This window comes from Plasmodium vinckei, assembly GCF_900681995.1.
Source record: "Plasmodium vinckei vinckei genome assembly, chromosome: PVVCY_09".
Lineage (NCBI taxonomy): Eukaryota > Apicomplexa > Aconoidasida > Haemosporida > Plasmodiidae > Plasmodium > Plasmodium vinckei.
The window spans coordinates 818640-837806 of NC_051301.1; the positions used below are offsets into that span (position 1 = coordinate 818640).

At 22.9% G+C, this 19167-nt stretch overlaps 8 protein-coding genes across 8 annotated transcripts; 3 read left to right on the forward strand and 5 right to left on the reverse strand.

The window, feature by feature from the left end:
• Positions 1-493: 493 nt before the first annotated feature.
• Positions 494-1975, forward strand: PVVCY_0902310 (conserved Plasmodium protein, unknown function; the record flags this gene model as incomplete). Its single annotated transcript, XM_008626571.1, has 1 exon — positions 494-1975. One exon carries the CDS (start codon positions 494-496, stop codon positions 1973-1975), a length of 1482 nt encoding a protein of 493 aa, XP_008624793.1.
• A 1244-nt stretch (positions 1976-3219) lies between these two features.
• PVVCY_0902320 (conserved Plasmodium protein, unknown function) lies at positions 3220-4096 on the reverse strand (the record flags this gene model as incomplete). The annotated part of the gene is made up of 4 exons (XM_008626572.1): positions 3220-3294; positions 3398-3615; positions 3739-3810; positions 4036-4096. 4 exons carry the CDS (start codon positions 4094-4096, stop codon positions 3220-3222), a joined length of 426 nt encoding a protein of 141 aa, XP_008624794.1.
• A 1511-nt stretch (positions 4097-5607) lies between these two features.
• On the forward strand, positions 5608-7497 carry PVVCY_0902330 (DNA-directed RNA polymerase, putative; the record flags this gene model as incomplete). The annotated part of the gene is made up of 1 exon (XM_008626573.2): positions 5608-7497. The coding sequence occupies one exon, from the start codon at positions 5608-5610 to the stop codon at positions 7495-7497; it is 1890 nt and encodes a 629-aa protein (XP_008624795.2).
• Positions 7498-7522: 25 nt separating this feature from the next.
• PVVCY_0902340 (DNA-directed RNA polymerase, putative) lies at positions 7523-9574 on the forward strand (the record flags this gene model as incomplete). Its single annotated transcript, XM_008626574.2, has 1 exon — positions 7523-9574. The coding sequence occupies one exon, from the start codon at positions 7523-7525 to the stop codon at positions 9572-9574; it is 2052 nt and encodes a 683-aa protein (XP_008624796.2).
• A 605-nt stretch (positions 9575-10179) lies between these two features.
• PVVCY_0902350 (mitochondrial import inner membrane translocase subunit TIM44, putative) lies at positions 10180-11619 on the reverse strand (the record flags this gene model as incomplete). The annotated part of the gene is made up of 2 exons (XM_008626575.1): positions 10180-11283; positions 11374-11619. 2 exons carry the CDS (start codon positions 11617-11619, stop codon positions 10180-10182), a joined length of 1350 nt encoding a protein of 449 aa, XP_008624797.1.
• Positions 11620-13022: 1403 nt separating this feature from the next.
• Positions 13023-13394, reverse strand: PVVCY_0902360 (small nuclear ribonucleoprotein Sm D1, putative; the record flags this gene model as incomplete). The annotated part of the gene is made up of 1 exon (XM_008626576.1): positions 13023-13394. One exon carries the CDS (start codon positions 13392-13394, stop codon positions 13023-13025), a length of 372 nt encoding a protein of 123 aa, XP_008624798.1.
• Positions 13395-15029: 1635 nt separating this feature from the next.
• PVVCY_0902370 (conserved Plasmodium protein, unknown function) lies at positions 15030-15520 on the reverse strand (the record flags this gene model as incomplete). The annotated part of the gene is made up of 2 exons (XM_008626577.1): positions 15030-15198; positions 15438-15520. The coding sequence occupies 2 exons, from the start codon at positions 15518-15520 to the stop codon at positions 15030-15032; spliced, it is 252 nt and encodes an 83-aa protein (XP_008624799.1).
• A 1139-nt stretch (positions 15521-16659) lies between these two features.
• Positions 16660-18776, reverse strand: PVVCY_0902380 (kelch domain-containing protein, putative; the record flags this gene model as incomplete). Its single annotated transcript, XM_008626578.1, has 6 exons — positions 16660-17005; positions 17137-17338; positions 17424-17509; positions 17616-17922; positions 18033-18296; positions 18434-18776. The coding sequence occupies 6 exons, from the start codon at positions 18774-18776 to the stop codon at positions 16660-16662; spliced, it is 1548 nt and encodes a 515-aa protein (XP_008624800.1).
• Positions 18777-19167: the final 391 nt, after the last annotated feature.

A 19167-nucleotide genomic window follows, 5' to 3' on the forward strand; every position in this document is an offset into this window, starting at 1 on the left:
AGAAAAAATATATATTGCGATTTTTCCAGGAAAAAATAAAAAAAAACAAAAAAAACAAGGCCAATGAAATTAAACACATAAAAGAATAATCCCATGTTTTTTAATACGTACAATTTGGAAAACGCTTTAAAAATGAAAATATAACAATTTCAAAAATAATATAATTCTTTTCCAAACTAGGTATAAGAAAAATTAAGGAAAAGCTTTTAATTTGTTTATATCAACATAAGTGTATACAGAAAAGTGTACATGGACATATTGAGGATATACATTTTTCCCAAGCACACTATTAAAACTGCTTAAACTTTTATTCATTGTTAATATATATATACACACTGAACGAGGGAATCGACACATGAGTATATATGGATTTATGCTGGCCGCTAGCCAAAACCAAAGTTGCACACACAAGTTATGCATACATACTGAATGTGCATATATATATATAACTCTTCTTCCTCCTCTTCAATACCAATTAAAGTGATAATAAAATATGATTAATATAAAAAATGGAATAAAGGTCGCTCTAGGAATGACCAAAAGGTATTACACAAATAATGGGAGAGGAATGCTAAAGGAATATGTATATACAAAATATCGAATTAGTTTACCACATATAGATAATGTAAAATATGATGACCTATATTTATCAAGCCCAAATAAAGAAGACTTATATGTTTTTACAAAAAAAATTCCAATATTTTTAAGATATCTAAAATTAATAACATCATTAGAAAATCGTAATAATGATTTTGTTGAATTTGCAAGAAGGTGTGAAAATGGATTAACAATAGAAAAAGATATATACTTAACAAAAGAAGAACTAATACATTTAATGTTCATAAATGGATATACACAAAAAGAAACAAATGCTCTAGATTTAGCATTTAATAATAATTATCAATTTCATTATCCTGAAATTGCAATATTATTTGATTTAAATGAAGAAGATGTTTATAAATTCTGTTTAAAAAAAAGAAGTGAAAATCCTGAAACTTTATTTCATTTAAAATATTTTAAAGAAAAAAATATGCTATCATCATATGGTTTAATATTTGTATTTTTATATTTTGGTCTAAATAATGTTGTATTAAGTAATGCTTGGTTCCTTTCAAAAACTATTCCATTCTTTTCAGTATTTTATATGCTAGCTTCCTATTTTTATAAAGATATATGGAATTTTATAAATAAAGAAAAAAATTTAATGATAGAACAAAATATCCAAAATAAATTACTAGCAGAAGATATAATTTATAATCAATTAAAATTATTTTCAAAAGACACAGAATGTAGTTCCCATTTAAAACATTTTAAAGAATATTGTAATGTCTTAATTAAATATTATAGAAAAGCTTTTATTAATGAAAATAAACAAAATATACATGAACATTTGGAAAAAAAATTAAATGAAATATATAATTCTGAACAGCAATATAAAAATTCATTAAAAAATATATTAATTACAGAAATTATTAAAAAAACTTATGAACATGTTCAGAATGATCAGAATTTTTATAATGCTATATTAAATGATAGTATAAACAATATTCAAAATAATACTAATAATGATACATTAGTTAATTATGTTAAAACGCAAATAAATTTTGTTAAAAATGAAAATAATAATAATCCTATTGTTAAAAATATACTTAATCAATATGAATTAAAAAAAAAAGATTATTTAAATCAGTATGTAGTACACAAAGATGAACTTAATGCTATTAAAAATATTATTACAAAATGCGGTCATGATATTACTAAATTAAATAAAGAAGATTATGATAATCTTATCAAATTATATACTAACATAAATAATAGATTTGGTTTTTATGTAAATGATAATGATATACCATTAATAATTCCTAAAGACGATGAAGCAAAAAATTTAACTGAAAATATTAATTTTATTATACAACAATCGAATAAATTATTCCATGAAAAAAAACTTGTCTCATTCTTAAAGTCTTTCCAATGATTTATTTATTATTTGCACACACACATTATGTAATCAAAAATTATGCCTACCACAATAAAATATAGAAACATAAACTTATATGTACATATATACATATGTGTGTGTATGTGCACCTGTAAAAAATGTTTAAGTAAATATTTCTCTATAGACAATATCCTATTCATAGTGTGACCCAAATTATGCACACACAAAATTGGAAATTCAGCAGGTTCCCTTATTTCATATACTTCTCAAATTTTATCAATCCATATTATTTCGAGAATGTTAAGAAATGCCCACCTGCTGATACCCCTTCATTGTTTTATTCATCACAATTTTTTACAATTTTTTTTGATTTTTTTATAAATTGACATATTGCAAATACTTACTTGCATTATTATACAAACTTTTAGTCATTTTATTTTAAATTAAAAAAAAAATGAAAAATTATTAAAAAGGGGCTTACCCATGACAAATTTGGTCTAGCTTAATTTGTAGGCAATACAATAAGATTATTACATTACCCCAATTAATAACTTTTTGAAAATAGTCTATTCGAATGAAAAAAAGAAATAGCGATTACCCAAAGTAAACAAGTAAAAAAAATAAAGATAATTAATTAAGTTAATAGTTTAAATCTGTGTATAGATCTTAATGTTTGTTGTTTTTTTCATTGATAAAATAAAAAGGAACAAAAAAATGTAAAAAAATTATGTAAAAAAAATATGTAAAAAAATTATGGAAATTTCCAAACATAAAATAAATCATATGCAAATTCACACACATATAATTATACGCGTATGCATGAAAGTTTTTAAAATAATTTGTTGTTGTTTTCATTATACATTTTATATTTCCATATTTTGAAATATGTAACAATGCAAACGGAATAAAATTTTAATTTTACATAAAAATTAACCATTTAATATACTAATAAATAAAACGTATATTTTTTTCAGAAAACAATATGCTAATTATGCAATAAATTAATGAAAAATGTTATTAAGGGACAATTTTTTTTTTTTTTTTTTTAATTTGGATTATTATTTGTAACTTCTCTCATTAATAAAAACCTTTTTGTCTTCTCACTAATATATGTATATAAACGTATTGTATATTCTTTTATTTTATAAAATATGATAATAATTATTTTGAATAATATTTGAAAAAATAAAATTATATATCCATATAGTAAAGTTGCTGTTATAAAAATTGTAAATATAATTAAAACTACCAAACAAAATATAGGAAATCCATCCATATAATTAAATCTGTACACCCAAAGTAGTGACACAAATGTTAATAACATCAGCTTGGCTAGTATCCCATTTAGCTGCGTACTGTCAAAGTTGTCTAAAAAGAACCAGAAAATAAAGAGAGGAAATGGTGAAAAATTAATGCAGTTGAATTATTCTTATTTTTAATTATCCCCCTCTTTTTTACCTTACCATTTTTTGACATTAGAGACTTTTCTGTAATTTTGACATGAATTATGATGGGTACACTGTTTTCCTTAGATTTGCTAAACCCATTTTTATTGTCTTTATTTATTAAATTTGAATTATTTGAAAATAAATCTTTATGATAATAATTTATGTAATCCTCTAATTTTCTACTGTCTTCCAATATTTTCCCCATATAAATAAATCGAACATTCAAATCTGAAAAATTAAGTAATCAGAAATAAAAATGGGGATACACAAATAAACTAAAAATGGTGATGCATAAGTAAGCTAAAAATGGTGATGCATAAACTACAAACGTGTTAATAAAAAAGTATTTACCATTTTTTATGGGTTCTTCAAAATATTTGTTCTTTATATTTTTAATTTGGTCGTTGCAGTTTATGTCTATTTCTATACAAAATGAAAAAATGAAAAAATAATTAACAACCTAATAAGGCATAACCATTTATTGCACTTTGCTCTACCGGATGAACATTGTAAAACCAACGTTTTGTCTTTAGAGTGTGTAGTAAGAAAGTGCCCTTCATAAAGGAGTATATAAATCTACTACTTCTAAGTATGCACATGCCAATACAATTGCGTATCACCTATTTGATTTCATATATGTTTGCTTACCTATATTTTGCGGAATTTCTTTTGGTCTTAAAACAATAAATTTAATTTTTTTAATTTTCATTCTATCTGTTTTTATTTTTTATATATACATAAACTTAGTATTTGTTTTTTTTAAAAAACTGTTACTAAAAAAATATATTTCTTTATTTTTTTTTTTTTATAAAATATTTTTATTTTTTCTTTTAACTACACATTTTCTTCAAACAGTATTAAAATTTACAAAATATGAAACTTCTTTTTTTCTTTTCTTCTTTATTTATTTTTTGGAATATATAATTGTCAAAAATAAAATTATAAAAATCGATGAATAATGAAATATAATATAGTTGGTCATCATAATCAAATCAAAATGAATATGCATGTACCTTCTATAGAACAAGATGAGAAAAATTCGCATAAAAAATGGATAGATAAATGAAATAAAAACAAAAATATTTGTTAATACATAAATATGTGTATAACCCAATTTACATAAAATAGTGTTTAATATAAAAAATAATAATTCATGGTTATATTTCACACAGCCAACTAAAATTGTATCACCATTTTATATAGATATTCAGAATGTTAGCACAATATATCTAAAATATAATACGTACATATCTATGCATTCAAATTAAGGAAAGATTATTCTTTCTTGGAAAATGTAGAGAAATATATTATAAATTAAAAAATAAAGAAGCATAACATACTTTCTTCGTTTTGTGTTAAATATTATCCTTTTATATATATTTTATAAATAATATACAAATAAAAATATCATAACCTTAATTTGATTTACTTTAATATTATATTTGTAATTTTATACAAAAATATGTACGTATATAATTTTTTTTGACAATTTTAAAATTTCATTTTCCAGCATTTTAATCTTTCTTATGCTACTTTGTATGTTTTTTTTTTTTTTTTTCAACTTACTCCGATATTAGCACTAATTTGTTTGAAACTATAATAACTATATATATCATTTTAAGTTTGTATAAACAATTTTTTCCAAACATAAAAACAAATTATTATTTTTTTTTGAAAATTTGATTATTTTATTTCATATTTGTAATACTATATTAATACTGACAAATACAAACGACATCCTTTATATGTAAATAAAATGGATGTAACGTATTTTTTACAATCTTTATGAATATTTTTAAATTTTCCACTTTTCAACGGCATCAAAATTGGTTAAATATGTAAATAGTAAATATGTGAATATGTAAACATTCAAAATGCGCATTTCCAAATTTACAAAGTAGAATGCGCATTTGCTATATTCGATTAAAAAAAAAAAGCAAATAAAAAGTCCAAGCTTGTTAAATCCAATTTGTGTACATATTATATAATCCATTTTTCACATATCAAAATGAATCTCAAATGTGTTTGAAAATAATGAAAAAGAAAAATATCCTATCGAAGGTTACACATAATATTGTTTAGTAGAAAAACTTTCAACCATTTAGAAAGTTGTAAAAAAAAAAAAAAAGGTAGCTAGCCATTTTTTTTGTTCAGGCTTAAATTAGTCTTTTTTTTTTTATATCCCCTTACAAAATTTGTTATACACTATTTTTATTATCAATGAAAACAAACATTATTTCCAAAAGTCTGATTAACAAATTCACACATTTGCATAATAACAATGGGTTTATATTTTTTTTAAAAACAAAAGAAAGAACTGCTAACTATTTAATGCATATTAAGTCTAACTCTTTTTCAAATATTAGTCTAACAAAAAAAAAAAAAGCTAATGTACATATACTATATAATAATGAACATTCTATAAAATGTGATACCAAAAAAAAGGAATCCACAATCGATGGTAAATTGGATAAACAAAAAGATACACTCTCATTACGACCATCAGAAAAATGGAAAAATGAAATGGAAACAACAAAATCCAACAAGTATGATAATGAAAAAATAAACCTAACAAAATTAAAAAAAGAACTATTAAATGAACAAAATGATATATCCAAAAATTGTCTACAAAATGAAATTAAAACCGAATTAGAAATTTTAGTTGAAAAAATAAAAAATTTGAATGAAGAATCTAAAAATAAAATAATAAATTATATTAACACATTGGATAAAGAACATACTAATGGAATTGAAAAAAATATTATTTTATTTTTTGAAAACCTTGATGATTACTTATCAGCAAACGGATTATTAATATGTGATGTTGGGGGGGATGAAATATTTAACTATATAAAAAATATTAACATTCAAATGGGGATAGATAAAAATGATACATCAGACCACATGAATATAAACAATTTATTTGACATTAAATGGATTAAAGAAAAAAAGAAAATAATATATGGCGATAACATTTATCCAATCGTTCAAAATGGGCAAGAAATGGAAAATGTGCAAGCAACCCCCCAAAACAATTCGAACAATTGCAATAATATAATAAACATGAGAAGGCAAATATTAATAGAAAGATCATCTTATAAAAAAGCTATTGAAGAAGCTGAAGAATTTGTTTCAAATTTACATGATTTAAAAAAAGTTACAGAAATCCAAGGTTTATGTAAAATATATTTAAATTGGGTTAATGAATTAGAAAAAAAAATAATTAATTATAAAGAAAATATAAAAAAAAACCATCATAAAAAAAATATATTCCCAGATTTAATCGAAGAAAAGCTACTAGCTATTATAACAGTAAAATGGACAATTCAATACACATTTAATCCACTAAAAAAAAAATACTCAAATGAAGTAACTACACAATCTAAACACTTTGAACAAGAATATCCATATCAATCTTTATTTACACATGTTGCTATTAAAATTGGAGAAGAAATTAATAATGAACTAAATTTCCAATTACTTGAAAAAAATAATCTTTTATATAATTTTATTAAAAAAAACAAATCGAATGTCTCTTTTTCTCATTTTCAAAAATATAAAATGCTAAATGAAATAAAAGAAAAATTGCATGTTGAAAATAAAACCCAAGCTATTCAACCCAACACAGAAATGTGTGCAAATGAGGTAAAACCTGGTGAAAAAAAAGAAAATTCCAAAACAAGTGAAAATAATAATACCACTTCAAATAAACCTTTTGAACTAATTCAATGGAATTCAATGAAAAAAGCATCAATCGGGGGTCTTTTATTAAAAATGCTAATTGATAATGCTAAAATCGACGTCGATATAAATACAGCCAAAAATGAATATAGAAATGAATATAAATATTATTTATTTTTACATAAGACAGCTAAAACTATGGGCGATGATCTCTACTCAGATTGTAAATATAAAAAAGAATTAAATTACCAGGAATATTATGAACATGAATCTAATTCTTTAAATTTTATTATTCGGGATAAATGGAAAAAAGGAAATGAGCTAGCTAATTTTCTTGACGATACTAGCCAAAATGAAAATGAAGAAAAAAAAAAAAAAAAAAAAAAAAAAACACACACACGAACAAGTAGCTACAACAAATCCCACTAATCAAGAGGTAATGGAAAAAAAAAATATGACTTGTTCAGGTGAAATTGATTCAAAAGAAACAAACATAAACAAATGTAATGATAACCAACCTGGAGAAACAGAGAAAAAAGGAAAGCAAAACAACTTTTGTAAAAATCAAAAAGAAAAATTAAAAAACAAAGAAATAATATTATATAGATCTAGGAGAGATAAAAATAAAATAGAAATACCTGTATTTGTACATTCGTATATATGGAAAAATAATAATTGGTATGGTGTTATACATATGAGAGAAAGTTGTGCAAATTTTTTATTGAGTAATGCAATAAATTCACATGTACCATTAAATTATTTGCCTATGATATGTAAACCAAAAAAATGGGAAGATGATCAAGGTGGTATGCTATTATTAAAAAATAATTTTATTAGATATAATATTAAACCATTATTTAATTTAAATGTGTGCAATATGGGCAGGATTAAAAATATAGTATCCGAAATTGGTAATGTTGGTTGGAAAGTAAATAAAGAAATATTACATTATATTGAATATGCATATATGAATGGGAAAACGATAGGAAAAATCCCTTTAAATAAAAATTATAATTTACCTTATAATATTGATTTTAAAAAAAATAGTAACACCAATGAAGAAATAAAAAAATACTATTTATTAAAGGAAGAAATTACTAGATTAAATAAATGTTTAATAAGTGAAAGACCAACATTTTTACAAAAATTAGCAGTAGCAAAAACATTCAAACAAAATGATAAAATATATTTCCCTCATAATATCGACTTTCGTGGAAGAATGTATCCGTTGTCTCCCCATTTACATCATATGGGTGATGACATTTGTAGAAGTTTAATAGTTTTTTCAGATGATAAAGAGATAGGATCAAATGGATTATATTGGTTAAAAATTCATTTAGCAAATAATTTTGGTAAAGATAAATTAAATTTTAAAAAAAGAATTGAATGGGTTGACAACAATATTAATAATATTAAAAAATTACGTGAAAATCCATTTGATAATTTAGAATTTTGGGGTTTAGCAGATAATCCATGGCAAGCTTTAGCTGTTTCTATTGATTTAATAAATGCTCTAAATTGTTCTGATCCATCAAAATATAAAAGTAATATACCTATACAACAAGATGGAACATGTAATGGTCTACAACATTATGCCGCATTAGGCAAAGATAAAGATGGTGGGCGTGCTGTAAATATTCTTCCATCGGATGAACCTCAAGATATTTATACAGTAGTATTAGATATCGTTATAAATAAAATAAAAAATGATATGGATAATGGTGGAGATAAAAATGAAAGTAATACCCTTCTAAGTAAATCACAATTGGCAAATTATTGTTTTAAATATAATCTATTAAAAAGAAAAGTTGTAAAACAAACAATAATGACAATATGCTATGGAGTCACATCTATTGGTGCAAAAAATCAAGTTAAAGGAAAAATTCAAAGTATGATTGCTAAAGATACTGATAAAAATACTATTAATGCATTATCTAAATATATAGCTAATTATATATTTGAATCTATAAGTGAAATATTTAAAAGAGCAATGATTATAAAAAAATGGTTTAATAATTTATCTAAAGTCACAAACGATTTAAATATACCTATAACATGGATATCCCCAATTGGATTACCTTGTGAACAGCCATATAGATTAGGAACTAGAATTTTAGTAAATACACCATTACAATCAGTTAGTGTAACATCTTATAAAAATTGTTTACTCCATAAAAATAAACAAAGATTAGGCTTTCCTCCAAACTTTGTTCATTCATTAGATGCCTCACATTTAATTATGACTGCTGAAAAAATGCTTATACAAAATAATTTTAGTTTTGCTGCTGTCCATGACTCATATTGGGCACATGCTTGTAATGTTGATATTATGAATAAATATATTAGAGAATCTTTTATTACTTTATATAATGAACCTATTTTAGAAAACATTTATCAAAATTTTCAAATGCGATTAGGAAAATATGCAGAAAAAATTCCACCACCTCCTGAGCAGGGACATCTAGATATATCACTCGTTCGAGACAGTCAATACTTTTTTAGTTAATCCACTTGGGCTAGGCCCTAAAGTGGCATAAAATGTGCATGTACATATACATACAATTTCTTAAACTTTTTTTTCCTTCTTATTTTTTTTAATCCTATTTATTTGTCGAATTAACCATCACCCTTACTCGGATGGAAAAGGAAACAAACCTTTTCTCCTTCGATGGGTGGATAAAAAAAAAAATGAATATCCTATTCCCAAATTGGGATGTATTACTCAAAAAAAATATATATTTAAAGAAGTTTGCCAAAATGGCAATTCTATACTTAAAATGTTTTGTTAAAAAAAAAAAAAATTTTTAAATATATGATAATGATATGCCAAACGGATAAAATAAAAAGATGCACAAACATTTAAAAAAAAAACAAAAATATCAATGATAAATTAAAATGATTTTTTAATTATTATCTTATAAATATGTAGATATAACAAATAAAATTTCTTCCGTCTATAAGGCATAACTTCCCATTTAATATAAATTTAATTAAAACATTAAAAACGTGAAAAAAAATAATGACAAATTAAAAAATAAGTTTGATAGTCGTATAAACATTAGCAAATAGGATTAATACTTCCTTCCTCTTTAATGTTAAATATGTGTGTGCTTACCATGAAGGAGTGTTACCTATAATTGCAAATTCTCTGACTATGTATGGATAAAGTAAACCTTCTGTTTCGGGTTCTGGATGCTTAGATAATGCCATTGTATAAACAACTTCTCTAATGTCATCGATTTTACCTTCTACAATTTCATCATTTTTATTTTTTAAACAATTAATTTGTTGTGTATGGAATGTAAAAATAAACCAAGGAGAACTTTCTTCCATTCTTTGTGCCCCTTTAAGTTCATGATCTTTATATATTAAAACATTTGTATCTAAAAATAATTTTTTTTTTTTTCTTTCATTTATACTTGAATTTAAAGAATTAAAAGCTGCTTGTCCACAATGCAATCTAAGTGTATCTTCATCTCCAATTAGATAAGATTCAACGATATGTTTAGATATAACAAATTCAAATAAATACATAAGTTCTGATAATTTAAAATTTTTATCTTCCATTTTCATTACTCTTAATGCAGCAGCTAACTCTGTTTCACCAAATAATTTTCCTAATAATGGATTTTCAAAAAAACTATTTAAAAATGGCATATCTTTTAATTTACTTCCAAATTTATCCCATGCTGATTCATATGCTAAAATTAATTCACCACCAGTACTAGAACTTGTATCATTTTCTATATCCTCTTCAACATTTTTTAAATTAGCATGTTCGCTATCTGTTTCACTATTATTTATAGCTTTTTCTTCCATACCTGTTTTTTTTTTATATCTTTTAATTGCCATTTCTTGTCTCCATTTGTCTAGCTGTACAAATGCATTATTGTCATTCCATTTGTCTCCTAACTCAGTTATTTTATCGGTTGTTATTAATAATATTTTTGCTAACCCTGAAAAAAATTTAACAGTTATTTTTTTACTTATTCTAAATATAAAATAGTTTTCAAAACAATGTGTTACAAACTTATTAATATCATTATATATTATTTTTATTGCTTGTTCATTTTTTTCTTTTATATTTTTTATAATATTTATATTTTCTTGAATTTTTTTTTTAAGTTTAATAGCTTTATCATCAATTTCAGTTTGCTCTTTCAACTCTTTTAATGCCTCTTGGTATTGTTTGTTTTCCCTCATATCTTTTTTAACCTGTAAAATGAGTAGAAAAATTATGAGGCAACAATATTCCGTATGTATGCATATATATATGTACCTATGCATGTGTAATGATAGACTTACCTGCTCTATGACATTTTTCATAAAGCTCGAGAAATTTCGTACTGTCTGTCTTGTAGGAAAGCCACCAAAAACTGTCTTATCATTAGGTATGGCAAAATTAGCAGCAGTAATTACATTTTGGGTGGCATATTTGCTACTACTATATATATATTTCTTTTCACATTTTCCTGAAAATATTTGTTTATTTTTTATATGTTTACAAAATTTTATATTGGCTGCAAGTACATTATTTAATATATTCGTCATTCTATTTTTTTTTTTTTTTTTATTTTATTTCAGGTTATTTTAAAAGCTGTTTTTGTTTACATACTACATGGCATAAGTACATAAATATATGTGTGCCTATGCATAAGTATATTTGTGATAATTTAAATTAAAATTAATTCAAAAACAAAACATATATATAAAATAGGGATAAAGAAATATTATATATATATACAAAAAAAATTATATTAAGGCAAGACGTACATATATAGTACTTATAATAACATCAAGCCTATACATATTTATATCTCTCTTTATATATATCATCCCAAATGTTTAAATATAAATATGTTTAAAAATGATGAAAACATATTTGTTATTACAATTCTTTTATTCCATATTCAAAGAATAAAATATCAACACTTCTCACCATCGATTTAGCTAAATATATGAATTAAAAAAATGCATATTTAAGCTAAGTAATATATTCTTATCCCTATCTCACTATTTTTATGTTTTTTATTTTTTTTTTTACCAAAATAAAACATTCCATAAACTCGTATATTCATCATAATAACACAAAGAAATTATATATACATATATATAATATTTTCACACTCAAAATGGAATTTTAAAATATTTTCAACCACATTTGCTAATATTTTTTTTCCCATAATATATTAGCAACATCCAAATGTAAAATATATTACTACGTTTTGTACGTATAATATTATATAGTTTTCTCTTTTTAATGCCCCCAAACGATGTTTTATATATATATTTATATATGTTTTATATATATTTTAAAAAATTAATTTAACCCTTAAAAATGTTATAACTTAATCATATTATTATAAAAAAATGATATATATTTTATGCAAATTGATATTATATAGATTTATTTTGAAGGGCAAAAAATCAAGTATGCCGTTGTAGATTTTTTATGCTCTCTTTATATATAATAAAAAAATATTCCCATCATTTTTTTTTTATTTCTTATATTTCCCATATTTAACATGTATAAATAAAATGGTCTTTTTCTCTAAAATGTACTTATATAATAAGTATAGCATTTTGTTTAATTAAAGGTTAACAATTATAAAATAAAAAAGTTTTTAAAAAAAAATATATATACCACCAAATTGTCGAAAACAAAAGCTATCGACATCCATTTTGTGTTATAAGATAAACATATTTATATACATTATTATGCATGAAAAAAGGGTAGCACAAAAATAAATTTAAAAAAATCACGTATTAAGGGTTAAGAGAATATAATAACATAGTTGAAAAGACATAAGACGATATATTTAGTAGTAATATTGTACTTAACATATATATCCTTATTTTTTTTATTAAAAATTAATGAAATTACAACAATCTGTGCATGTAATATTATTATATATTTATATGCACACATATATATATTATACAACCTATGGATTTTATCTTCTTGGGACTTTTCTTCCACGACCTCTTCCTCTTCCTTTATCTTTGCTTGAAAATGATTTATCCTTTGATGTTTTATTTTTAGGAGTATCATCTACTAATAATGTATCAAGAGGTAAACTATCTGATAAAATATAATATCTTATATTATTTCCTCTTATAGTTACATGATCTAATGATAAAAATTGTTTTGTATTAGCATTATATTCACCAACATTTTTATTTTTAATTACTACTTTAACATTTTTCATATGTGTGTTCATTTTTATATCAACTCCTGTTATAACCCCAGTTATAAGTGTTCCATTTTTTAATTCGATCGTGACATTTTCATTGGTTAGTTTCATCAAAAATGTTACTAGCTTCATTTTTATCGCTATCTCTCTAAATATATTGGAAAATTCACCTTGCTCATATGTTTTTCAATTTTTATAATATTCTATTTTTTTACAACTTAGTTTATATTGTAATATCTGTAAACATATAATATGCGTTTACATAAGGAGTTAAACTTGTATACGGGTTTGCTAAGATTTTTAATATGGTTAAAAATTATTAGCTTAAATGCTCCCTGATTTCTTCAATATTAATTTTATTTTACCTTGCTGGTCATACTTTTTATATTGGTAATAGATCTATATTTTCGCTATTTTTTTTTTTAATAATAAATTGTTCAAAATTTACCTGACATTGTCATATATTTATAGCAAATGGTCATATCTTTTTAATACCCCAAAAAGCAGGAAACAAAATCCAAAATCAATAATTCGAAATAAAAGAACAATAGTAGTAATAACAATTGTGGGGAATATTAATAAGGACTAAAATACATTACAAAAAAAAATCATAATAATTTTTAAATACACAAAAATTACATAATATGCCATATTTAATGTTAATGTATTTGAGTACGGTACTGTGCTTTATATAGCTAAAGAAAAAAAAAAGTTTGGTATTAATATCAGTATTGTTTATATATATACTGCTAACACAAGTAGGCATTATAAATATTTATAAAATAAAATTATCACTGAATTATAAAAATATAATAAAATCATGAATTGGCAAAAATGTTAAAATTGTATATATAAAAGTGGGATGCCTTAAAATGTTTCATAATTTTGTATTAAGTTTTAAAGGCTAATAAATATGTTTTAAAATAGCTTGGTGATGTAGCCATATATAATGTATATTATATCGATTTATATAACATTATCACTTTCGATTTAAAGATAAAAAACGGAAAAACTTATAATTTGTTTACCCCTATTTTGATATGTAGAACATAACATACTCCCCATACTTTTGTTTTTACTCATTATAGAAAAGGACTTATATTAGTAATGCTTTATACAAATTTTATAAAAAAATAAGGCAACGAATTTGATAATATATTAGCACATAGTATATAAGGCTAAAATATTCAAAACTTATAATTTTAAGAACAAAAAAATAACAATTTGGGTGTCATTGTATGGTGTTACTATATTTTTTCATTTTATAGACATATACTTTTCTTTACTTTTACAAAATATATATTATTATAAATAGATTTGTTGTTTTATTCATGTGTAGTGGTAAAATTGTATAGGGTGTACTCTTTATGAATATTGAATATTCATCAAATGTTAATTATGATAATGATAATAATAAATAGTTGGAATATATAACATAAAAAAGGTGATGAAATAAAACAAAAAAATATAAAGACTTGAAAAATAATTTATACTTCGGAAAGAATATAATGATAATATACAATTTTCAAGTCGTCTATATACAAGTTGTACTTTTTTTGGTAAAATATGAAAAAGTATATATTCTTTCAATTTATTTTACAAACATAATGCATAAATTGTTTCCATATAAAATGGCTCATATTGTAACTTCATATAATTAATAGTCTCATTAACGTGTATAATATATTTTGTTCGATCGACTAGCTAATTTATTTATATGAATAGAAAATATTATTTTAGATTATTAAAAAATAGATATATATTCACTTATTGAGTGTTCAAGTATTTATTGTACTTTTCTTCGTCAATAGTTCCATTTTTTTTAAGCTTATTCAAATGATTTTTGTAAAAAAAAGACGGCGTGAACTGAATTTGATTAAAATCGGGTGTGTGCGCCTTACATACAACAGCTATGCCTAAAAATATGCTAAAAAAGCTGCAGAAAATAATATAAAATATATGTATACAATATATGCAGCCACATCATATGCTTAATTTTGAATATAATTTTGGAAAAAAAACAAAAAGAAACACATATTATGACTATTTCATAATGTATAAATAAAATAACCACGGCTAAAATATATTATTTTTTAGTAATGCCTATAGAAAAAATATACGCTCTTGAATTGGTTGAGCATATACATACACATTTTTCCTTCTTATTATACTTACCTATAACGCCTTAAAAAGGTCACTCTATCTTTAGAAAACTTTGGAAACATTCGAAAAATTTCCTCAACAGGAATGAAAACCATTTTGCCAAATTTCACAACAAAAAAAAAATAGTGTTATACAATAATATGCAAAATTATTTATTATTATGCAAATAATTCCTAAAATTTTTACAGTAAAATAAGCATATATATAATTTTATGTAAATATCTGCTAAATAATGAATTATTCCATCACTTTAAATTTTATTCATTAAAAATAAAAAAAAATAAAAGTAAAAAAATATGTAATAATTATTAACTATGCATATATAGTGAAAAAATATCCCCCCAATTTTGTATATTCTTTGGGTGTGCATGCTAAGGGAATAATATAACAAAATAAATAAAAAAATTTTAGGAAATATTAAACATTTTACAAAAAAGAAAAAAAATAAACTATTTAAAGTTTTAATTATAAAAGTTTATAAAAAATATATTGTGCCACACGGCCAAATAAACAAGTTAAATAAATATAATATACAAAATGCTAACATAAAAAAAGGAAAATCACAGAATGAAAATAAAACAAAGGTATAGCCCCATAAGCATATATAGAATGGCATATGTCTGATAAATCAAATAAAAAATTATAAAAACTTTATATCATATTTTATAAAGGATAACAAACAAAAAAATACGATACTACTTTATCGTTTTAATACTAATTATGAATAAATTTAATAAAAAATTATTATATATATCCCATTATATATATGATAAGGCCATATAAAAATATTTATAAAATTGTGTGTATAATAATAGGTATGTTTTAATTGCCTTTGTTTAGTATCAACATATATAATGGAAAAATGAAAAGTAAGAAATTCACTAAAATTAACATTAACATAATAATAATTTAAGTTTAAATGAAATTAATATAGAATATCTAAAGCTATGAGTGTTAAAGTATTTTTTGTATTAACAAGTATTTAATTTTTGCTCTACTAATGTCAAGTTAATAACCTCCCATTGACATACTATAGTCAATATGTTTAATTATAACACCACGACATATTATTTATTATTCTATATGATCGTTTTTATGCTTTAAAAAATCTACACACACATATAGCGATTTTTTAAATATTATCCAATAATTTTCCTGATTTGTTCATAATTTATTTCATAATTTTCTGACCAGGAATTAAAAATTTGGTAGTAACATTTTTTAAATTGTCTTATCACGTCTCTTTAACAATATCTTCATCATGATCTGATAAAGAGTAGGATGATAATTTTTCTAATTCGTGAATTCTTTTGTCTAAAGAATCATAATATTTAATACTTTTTTCAAATTTTTCTGACAAATAAGAATAACTATTTTGGGATAGCTTGTTAGAAATTTTTATTTTATCATTTAAATCGTCTATAAGTTGTATATATCTTGCAATTGTAAAACTTATTCCTTTTAAATAATTTTGCATTTCAGCTATTTCTTTCACATATGTTTTGCTTATTGAGCAAATTGGATTATTTTCTAAATACTTAACTTTTTTGTTCATTTCATCAATTTTGTCCATAATGTTTCTACAAAAAAAATAAATAAATAAAAATAATATTAACAATGCAGGGGGAAAAGCATATCATTGCATGATAATAGACATATATATATTAGTCATGTTACGAATAATTATGAACAATGCATGTTTTTTTTTTACTTGAAATCTGGGGTTATTACTAGGGGTGTATATTTATATACTTTGCATGATGCCTTATTATCTCGTAACCCTCCAAAAATAAAAAAATATCCACTATTATCAACTTGTGTTATATGCCCATAAAAGTGATGAGAAACTAAAGGCAGCCCATACGTGTTTAAAATCGACCAAGTATTTAAGTTTATATCATATGCATATATATCTTGAAAAAAAAAAAGTATTTAATAAAATGTGAAAATATTAAAGCAAATAAAATGGTTGCATAAGTTAAATATTTTTTTTCATACCCAATAGGTCCAATTGGGAATGCCAAGAATAGTTGTATCCTCCAAAAAGCAAAAACCATCTAGAGTTTAACAAAATCGAGCTATGACTAAAAAAAAAAAATATTTCTATAGTAAGTAACTGGGTATGTATATACAAAAATAAATGAAACAAATAAATTGGCATGTTAAAATAGACAATTTTTGTTTATATACCCAAATCTTTGTGCAGGAATTTTTCCAAATGAATTTTTTATTTCACGCCATTTTCCATTATTAAGGGAATAAGACCAAAATATATCATCCACACATTTATTTTTATTATTTAACCCCCCAAAAATATATAAATTAATATCATTCCCTTGATTCGATACACAAAGAGCACATGAATGAAAAAATCGATCACTTGGTTTACAAACTTTTTGATTATAATATTCATCTTTACTTATAATTTTTACCCATCTTTTCTCTTGCTCGAAATAATTCCAAATGTCACTATTTATTTGTAGATTCCCCATATTTCCTGAAAAAAAATATATAATAGTTAAATATTTCACAAAGATAATACTTGTTAAAAAATAAATGAAATTATTATATTTGAATTTTTGTCCTTTTTTTGAATTCGTTTCTTACCCCCATGTATAAATATGATGTTCTTATATTTGAATGACACATGACCAAAAACATGGGGAGGACAATTTTTGGTATCTATTATATTCCATGTTTTATTATTTATATTATACATATATGTAGTATTAGTAATATATTTTCCTGCTTTCCCCCCAAAGAGAAATAAACATTCCTCTTTGTCGTCAGATGAATATATTAAATCTAATGTGGCATAATATCTTAATTTAGGCTTATTATGTTCTTCCAATACTTTAAAAACATGAGTGTCTGTAAAAATTCAAAAAAAAAATAATATAGACACATGCATATATTCACATATTGTGATAATAACTATTTCATGATTGCTCAAAAGTTTATCATAAATAATAAGAAGAAAGTATTCCCCACTTTTTTAAGAAACGTACCAATGTTGAATCGAATTAAATTTTGGTTACAATTGCTAGCATGCTGATTTCCCCCATATATATAAACATGATTTTTATGTAATATACATGAATGTCCAAATCGAGGATTAAAAATGTTTGCGTTATGAATTATTTCCGATTTACAATAAAAAGGTAAAACTTCAGAACAAAAGGATATATTTTCTATATGATCATCTTGATTGTTATATAATGGTTTATCATTGTTTATAAAACCATTAGAAATTATATTCAATAAATTTTCTCCGAATATTATGGCATTGTGTGTAAATTTCGAAATATACGAATTTTCAGTTTTTGTGGTTAAAAATTTATTCGTTGCCATTTTTCTTCACCATTCTTTTTAAATTATAATTGTCTTATGAAAGCATTGTATAATAAACAGAGGGAATTATATATATATATATATATATAAGACGGAGATACAAATAACGAGAAAAAGTAAAATTTATGAGGAAACATATAAATGTATGCATATACATATTATATGTATAATACATAAATTAAGTAATATTTTATTTTTTATTCATTTTTTTTTATTTTTATATTATTATTGTAAAGGGAAAATAGAATAACGTATGCACCCTGTACCATTATTTAGGAGAACATACAATATTCACATTATATACATATGATATATATTATTTATAATTTACTATAAATTTATTCTACTGTTCAAATACAAAAAAAAAAGAAATATATTTAAAATTAATACT